The 8,175-nt window shown below is 46.4% G+C and overlaps 2 protein-coding genes across 3 annotated transcripts in view; both read right to left on the bottom strand.

Annotated features, from left to right (window-relative positions):
• ZBTB11 (zinc finger and BTB domain containing 11) overlaps window positions 1–2,359 on the bottom strand; it is a 29,674-nt gene extending 27,315 nt beyond the window's left edge. Inside the window, exon 1 of the mRNA XM_011990786.1 lies at window positions 1,820–2,359. Coding sequence (XP_011846176.1) covers window positions 1,820–2,129 — 310 coding nt within the window. The 5' untranslated portion in view covers window positions 2,130–2,359. The remainder of the gene's footprint in view (window positions 1–1,819) is intronic.
• A 570-nt stretch (window positions 2,360–2,929) lies between these two features.
• The window catches only part of RPL24 (ribosomal protein L24), a 10,046-nt gene continuing 4,800 nt past the window's right edge, over window positions 2,930–8,175 (bottom strand). Inside the window, exon 6 of one of the 2 annotated variants that reach the window (XM_011990777.1) lies at window positions 2,930–3,283. In XM_011990777.1, the coding sequence (XP_011846167.1) occupies window positions 3,047–3,283 (237 nt within the window). In that variant the 3' untranslated portion in view covers window positions 2,930–3,046. Of the gene's footprint in view, window positions 3,284–6,356; window positions 6,482–8,175 lie in introns of those variants that run through there. The other variant, XM_011990778.1, reaches the window with a different exon arrangement.

Raw genomic sequence — 8,175 nt, 5'->3', positions numbered from 1 at the left:
AAAAAACTGGATTGGAATCACTCACAGATAATCAACTTAGAAAAAGAAAATTCTGAACACAAAATACCACATAACACTGGGTTAAGAAAAGTGTAAGATCACAAAGGTCAGCTGTGTGACTTTTGTTGTGTTATTTAACATTCTAGGGCTTTTAGTTTTTTCATCTGTAAAACAGAGGCTGAAATGGGAGGATCATCTGAGCCTAGGAGGTCGAGGCTACAGTGAGCTGTTTTCGTGCCACTGCAGCAAGAAGCAAGCCGCCCTACACTCTGTCTCCAGGGAAAAAAGGAGATAAGTATTAAGGTTTTATGAAGGTTAAATAAATGCCAAGTGCTAACGACTATATCCTGCATATATAAGCTTGCAGTATTACCTATAGTTAAAATGATCATCTTTAACAAATTCTGGAGTATTCAGTGTGAGACATTTGTTCAACAAATGTCTACCCAAACCCATCCAAACAAAATGCAGTGATTACTTCATTACCTCAAATTTACTCTTCGCATTTGTCTGTCCTTACAGGAATTTAATTCAGATACTGGTTTAAAATGGAAAATAAATGGAAGAATTTGATTATCCACTAGTTCGTAAACAAATAAACTTGACGTTTATAAACCGAAAATAATTTAGAAACTATTCAGTAATTTCCTTATTCACAGACGAAGTAACCAAGACTTATGAATTAACTTTTCCGTAGCCATATGGAGAGTGACAGAACTGTTCCTAAAAAACTTTCTTAAATGAGACTGTAAACTGTTACTAATTCTGACAGTTTGAATATTCATCAACTGTGGAGAGGGAAGATGGTTGAGAAGCCAAGGCACTTGCTCTCCTCCCCTACAACTGGTTCCCAAAGAGTCAAGTAACTTTAGAGCTCTATTTTTTGACAATCAAAAAGTCACAGTAATCATATCTTTTCTGCGTATATACAATGCTACACAGTTCCCAAACGCGTTTTTCACATTAGGGGAAAGATTATTAAAACATTCAGAGTTACGAATATCAAGCTGGGCGCCGTGGCTCATGCCTGAAATCCCAACACTTTGGGAGGCCGACGCGGGAGGATCGTTTGAGGCCAGATGGAGATCAACCTGGGGAACGTGGCGAGACCCGCGTCCACTCAACCAACCAACCTCCCCTCACTGCAAAACCAACCAACCAACCAACCAAAAAAAGAGTATCTGATATCTTTTACATTTAATTCTTGTTCTTAAAAAAACGCTCAAGGCGATTTCCCAATCACTGCTTATCACTTCTGCAAATAATTGTGTTATGTCTTATTTACGCGGCAGCGACGAAATTTGAGGAACACTACCGAATGTGTCCAGAGCAGCTCATACTTGCTCGCCAAAACCCAAGCGTAGCACTAAAGAAACGGGAGACCCGGCTTCGGGTGACTAGTCCCTCCCTCCAAACGTCAGCACAGAGTTGAAAACGTGCACCCCGCAGCCTTCACTGCCGCGGGCCAAACGCCACCTCCAGAGGGCCGGGGCCTCAGCCTCCACGGGCCGCCCAAGGAGGCGGACCTGGCGCAGCCCAGGCGTCCGGCCCCTCCCCGCGGCAGGCCCGGCCTCCGGGGAAGCCCCCTTGGTCCCACCCTGGGCCAGGACCCGCCCCCAGCTTCGCCGGCCTCCTTCCTGTGGGAAGTGCGGCTCCTTTCGCGTCCCCCACCCTCTCGGCTCCGCCTGGCAGCAGCAGCTCCGACGCCCAGAGGCGTCCGAGATCCTCCGACTCGTGGGTGCGCAAACAGGCCTCGCCAGCGAGCCTTGCCCAGGCAACGAGTCGCCAGCCCGCCCCCTTACCGCGGGCCAGGTCTCACCTCGCCACCAGTACGTCTTGGACAGGTAGTGCCAAGTCTGATGCCGGGTGTGGTGAGTGCCGCCGGGACCCAGGTGCGCCGCCTCGATGAGGTCCCGGCGTCGCTCCGGCTGCAGCACCACCTCCAGCTCCGCGAAGGTCTTGCGGTGTCGCTGCCGCCGCTGGTAATACAGAGTCCCGCCGCGCACCACGTAGCAGGCGGCAGCTTTTCGGATTTTACGCTTGACATTGCCTTCGGTGCCCGGCGCGTAGGGCTCGCGCTCGTTCGTCAGGTAACGCAGGATGGCCCGGTAGCTCTCCTCGCTTGACATCGCGGACCGCGGCTCCCTGAGGGCGCCTGTCAGGGACAGGTGAGAAAAACGGCCCACTACCTACGGGCGGCTGCAGCAGGAGCGGCGGCACCGCAGGGAGAAACGGCTGCGCCTTTGGCGAGCACTCTTCGACGGCTCCCTTAGTCCGAAGGAAAAGGGGACGAGTTGGTAACCAGGGGGAACTGCACTTCCCCAGCGCGCGGGATCCGCTGGCGACTGACAAAATGGCTGCTGCACCACCGGAAGTGACGCAAGCCAAGGGCGGGGACTGAGCCCTGATTGGAACGCACTCTCGTTTTCTGGCTTGATGGAGCCGATCCAGTGACGTCAGGACTGCGGGTGGACATTTTGGAAGCGGGTAGGCCCTTCATTGCAACTCGAAGGGTCTTCAAAGCAGACATCTTAAGTCCTGGCAGTTTCTCTATTCATTTTTCCCTTTTCCACGCTTTCTAAGGAGCCACGTGAAGGGGGAGCTGGTGGCCAGTTGTGAGTTCATGGGAGACATCCGAAGGGGTAAAGGAGTCTGTTTTTACGTTTACCTTGAGACTCCCGATATCATAAAAGCGTATTTTCAGGCTTTTGGAAAAATATTAGTCTCTGGACAGGGGACCAGAGACAGCCCATTCACATGGAAATTTAGATTTCAGTTAACAGTTGTAACATTTTCAGTGCACCTGCTAGCTCCAGACTACTCAAGGAAGAGTCGAGATTTTTCTGGAATGATCAGCATATATAGTCAATCTTATTGCGAGTGGAAAAGGGGGTAACACTATTATAAAGCTTTATTTACATATGTTTTTACACAAACGTAGGGGAAAAGGTTCTCCATTTTGCACCAAATATATATAAGGGCACAAGAAGGGGAGCAGACTTGAACTGCGTCTCCCAGCGCGTGCTGAGGATGCTAATTCAGATATTTAGCTGGTATTCCCGGAGCAGCGACCCCGGTCACCCTTCTCTGGAACGAATCTGCAGCGCTCACAGGAGCCCAGGGCTGACATCCTTCCTCGGGGACTGGGGTTGGACACTGTCGCCTCTTCGTTAAAGCCAGAACATTTTAGGCCGAGGGGTCCAGCTGCAGAAACGGCCAGTACACTTCTCCACCAGGGGGTCTGTAGTCTCTGGGTGAGGCCCTTTGACCCTTGTAGAAGTAGCTGACGGGGCAGACAGGTGAATACAGTAGGCTCGAAAACAGAATGATACACCCAACCTCTGGTGTTAGGGGCGTGTTTGTGTGTGTGTGTGTACACGCAGCAGTTCCCAGATGGCCCGGACATCCTTGAAAAAGATTCCAGGTGCAGGGACATGAGCCATCAAGTCCCGAAAGAAAAAGAAACTACAGGTCTGAGACCTACTTCGTTGCTGAGTTTGCCACTATAGCTCAAAGGAGGAATTTAAACATGGAGCTGTACCTCTTCCCCCATGGGGTGGGGCAGTGAGAGCGGAAGACCAAATGCACCCTCTGTGCAGCTGGTCTACGTGTTGAGCCAGTCCCAGTCTCCTGTCATATTGACTGTCTTCAAATATTTTGGTCGGGCGTGGTGACTCACACCTGTAATCCCAGCACTTTGCGAGGCCGAGGCGGGCAGATCACGGGGTCAGGAGATGGAGACCATCCTGGCCAACATGGTGAAACCCTGTCTCTACTAAAAATAAGAAAATTAGCTGGGTATGGTGGCACACACCTGTGGTGCCAGCTACTCGGGAGGCTGAGGCAGGAGAATCGCTTGAACCTGGGAAGCGGAGGTTGTAGTGAGCCGAGATTGTGCCACTACATTCCAACCTGGGTAACAGAGGGAGACTCCGTCTCAAAAAAAAATAAACATTTTAAGTTAATTGATATTAAATATTAAACATTTATTAAGTGAATACATTCAAATCTGTAAACAATACAGATAGGATGTAGAAGAGTTAAAAAAAAAATCCCTTTTTTGCCAAACCACCACCTGTAAGCACTGACAAGTCTGCTGATGCACGCATTATCCCTTGGGCCAATAGAAACACACGTTTTAATAAAATGCTTTCCCAGTGGCCAAGTTGCCTTCCTGAGTAAAGCTAAACTTGCTGTAGTGAGAACAGGTAGTGTTTATTTCTAGCTTCTTCTGGGTCCCAGGTTACCTAAGACTCAAGGGTAATGAGAATGGGCAGCTCCACTTCCTTAAAAGCCAACATTGAGCCCAGAAAAGCAATACTTTAAGGGGCCATTTTATTCTCCAAATATTAGCAAGCATAGCTTTACATTCAAGTTGGGTATAATGACTTTATTTTCCCAGTAATTCCCTAAATAAAACATAACATTATTACAAAAAGATTCTTAACCATGCAAAATCTTAACATTTTGCTTTTATGAGCAAAAGCCTGTGTTTTACATTTCTTATATTGATTTTAGTTTACATTTTCAGGTTCTCAAAAGGACTTACTCATTTTACCCATAACACTTGGACGTCTGAATGTTAACATGCACTAGAAAAAAAAAATTCTATCACCTTGGATAGGATAGGGATGGAGGAAAATATTGACATTCACTATATACCCTCACCTAGTATATGTGTAAAATCATGTTTCCCTAAAGAGGACTGATTTGTCCACTGTTGTATCCTTGCAAGTTGGCACAGGTTGGCAGGTAAAAATGACCTACTTTCTGTAGAAGTAGAAGCCTATTCTTCACATGTAAGCTGTGATTACTATTTTATCACATCTTAAATATGTAAATCTCAGGCTGTGGGTGGTGGCACACACCTGTTAATCCCAGCACTCTGGGAAGCTGAGGCAGGAGGATCACCTGAGGTCAGGAGTCCGAGACCAGCCTGACCAACATGAAGAAACCCCGTCTCTACTAAAAATAGAATTAGCCAGGCATGGTGGCACGTGCCTGTAACACCCCAGCTACTCAGGAGGCTGAGGCAGGAGAATCGCTTGAACCCAGGAGATGGAGGTTGCCGTGAGCTGAGATCGTGCCATTACACTCCAGCCTGGGCACCAGGAGACTCCATCTCAAAATAAGTAAATAAATCTCTTGAATATCAGTTTATTCAGACATTTTTTGTAATTTAACACGGCTGTGGCAAGCCCCCAGCTCAACAAACTACTCTGGGAATTTAGCCAAGGATACTTTTTTTGTTGTTTTGTTGTTTTTGAGACGGAGTCTCGCTCTGTCGCCCAGGCTGGAGTGCAGTGGCTGGATCTCAGCTCACTGCAAGCTCCGCCTCCCGGGTTCACGCCATTCTCCTGCCTCAGCCTCCCAAGTAGCTGGGACTACAGGCGCCCGCCACCTCGCCTGGCTAGTTTTTTTTTTTGTATTTTTTAGTAGAGACGGGGTTTCACCGTGTTAGCCAGGATGGTCTCGATCTCCTGACCTTGTGATCCGCCTGTCTCGGCCTCCCAAAGTGCTGGGATTACAGGCTTGAGCCACCGCGCCCGGCCAGGATACTCTTTATTCAAGCAGCAGTGCTTTTCATTTAGACATTACTTTCTGAAAGCAAGAGCAGATTAATATAGCTGGTAAGTTTTTAGCACCTTCAACTCAGCTATTAGCAAATGGTAGGGGAGGTAACAATGACTATAAGCAAACCAATATAAACTAAATTTGTCTATCATGGGAAAAGGTAGTTTAACGAGAATCATTTTTAAAGTACATCTTTTGGTTTTTTGATACAGGGTCTTGTTGTCACCCAGGCTAGAGTACAGTGGCACGATTTCAGCTCACTGCAGCCTTGACCTCCCTGGCTCAAGTGATCCTTCCACTTTCCACACTCCCAGCTTCCCAGCTGAAACTACATGCACTCTCCACCATACCTGGCTCACTTCTGTATGTTTTTGTAGAGATGGGGTTTTGCCATGTCACTTAGGCTGGTCTTGAACTCCTGAGCTCAAGTGATCACCTGGCTTTGGTCTTACAAATGCTGTAATTACAGGTACAGGCATAGGCCCCTGCACCAGCAACATCCTAATACTTACAGCATTGTAACCAAAGAGTTAAGGCAATGAAGTTTTTGTAATGTGCCCCATACACCCCAGCCAAGCAAAGGTAGCATCTGACCATACCCATCTTCTTACATCATTTTGCTTAACCTCTCTCCAAGAAGAGGCTTACTTTATAGGATGCATTATTCCTGAGCAATAGACTTTTTAATATAATACCTATGTCTTACATTCTTTACTAGGTCACCTATGACCATGTAAATCCAACATGCCTGTTACAAGAAAAAAAAAAAATCCAGCACAACCTAGAGTTATAATGCAATCTTTATTTAAAAATCGAATCTGCCAGTTTAGCGTTTTCCACCAACTCGGGGAGCTGAAACTTTCACAGGCTTCACAATCTTTTGCTTAGGTGCTGCCTTTGTAGGTGCCTGTAAAAAGGTAACGTGATATTACTCCACAAACCTTTTGTTACCCTATTATTACCCATCTCTCACATCCAGATTGTTTATGTAGCTTAGATCACTTTCTTAGTAATTTAACTGCATTCCTAATGACAATCTTTTAATGTGACTCCCCTTAAATATTTAAAGCCCATCTTTACAATGAAAAGACAAAAGACTAAGAGACCATCACAGATTGGAGGAAAGTAAGGAGACACAACCAAGTGCAGTGTAGGATCCTGAAATACATCCTAACAGAACCTCACAGAAAAGTTCTCAGTAACAGTACAGTGTTTACTCAACTTTTCTCCATGTTATCAATGTAGATAACCATAGTAACTTTCAAAACCAGGCAGGGTGCAGGGGCTCATCCCAACACTTTAGGGTGCTAAAGCAGGTGGATCGCTTGAGCTCAGGAGTTTGAGGCCAGCCTGGGCAACATGGCGAAACCATCTCAACTAAAACACGTATTAGCTGGGCATGGTAGCGCTTGCCTGTAGTCCCAGCTACTTAGGGGGCTGAGTCAGGAGCATCACTTGAGCCCAGGAGGTTGACGCTGCAGCAAGCCGTGACTGTGCCACTGCACTCCAGCTGGGCTACCGAGTGAGACCCTGTGTTGAAGGGAAAAAAAACCAAAAGCCAACCTTTATTTTTCCCAATTCCTAACAGTAACAGATACTTTGGCTTATGGAGAGGACGAGCCCTCTGGAGACCTGAACCAATTAATTGGTTACCAACATCATTTCCAATTGAGCCTTGCAATCAATACCTTAAAACGGTGAAACTTTATCACAATTTAGATTGAAAACAAATTTTCCAGCTGGGTGCAGTGGCGCACACTTATAATCCCAGCACTTTGGGAGGCTGAGGTGGGCGGATCACCTGAGGTCAAGAGTTCAAGACCAGCCTGTCCAACATGGTGAAACCCTCTCTCTACTGGAAGAAAAAAAAAAAAAATTAGCCAGGTCTGATGGCGTGCACCTGTACTCCCAGCTACTAGGGAGGCTGAGGCAGGAGTATTGCTTGAACCCGGGAGGCAGAGGTTGCAGTGAGCCAAGATCAGATCATGCCACTGCATTCCATATCCTGGGCAACAGAGCAAGACTCCGTCTCAAAAAAAAAGAGAGAGAGAGGAAAAAAAAAAAAAGGAAAAAAATTTTCCTGTTGTACTGTTCAAGAAAGTCAAGAAACCCCATAATTACCTTAGCAGCAGCCATTGCAGTCTTTTTAGATGCTTGCTTAGCCTTTTTTGCTTCCTTAGCAGCCCTGTGGGGTAAAAATAACTTAAGGCAAAAGCACTTTACTCCTTAGTGGTACAACTTACTATTAGAGTTAGACTGTACTGCACAAGTACAATGACCATATGCCTTCCTTCCCCTCCTGCATTTATTTGTAGGCTAAATCCAAAGAGTTTGTCAATAATTTTCATTAACCACCAAATCACCTTAAAATATATTAGACTATATGGTAACTTTAATTACTGAAGACCCAAACCTAAAATCCATCCCAATAGGTGAAACGCTCATAATGAAAGCATTCCTCACCTTATAGCTTGTTCTCGTTGAGCCTTTCTAACTTCAGGTTTCTGATTCCTCTTGGCCATTATATCAGCAAGAGATGCACCAGTAATGGCCCTCTGGAATTTGACTGCTCGGCGGGTTCTTTTCTTTTGAATTTCTTCC

Source organism: Mandrillus leucophaeus, unplaced genomic scaffold, assembly GCF_000951045.1.
Source record: "Mandrillus leucophaeus isolate KB7577 unplaced genomic scaffold, Mleu.le_1.0 Scaffold382, whole genome shotgun sequence".
NCBI classification, from domain to species: Eukaryota; Metazoa; Chordata; class Mammalia; order Primates; family Cercopithecidae; genus Mandrillus; species Mandrillus leucophaeus.
Note: the sequence above shows the minus strand (reverse complement) of the source record. Positions and strands in the feature narration are given on the sequence as shown.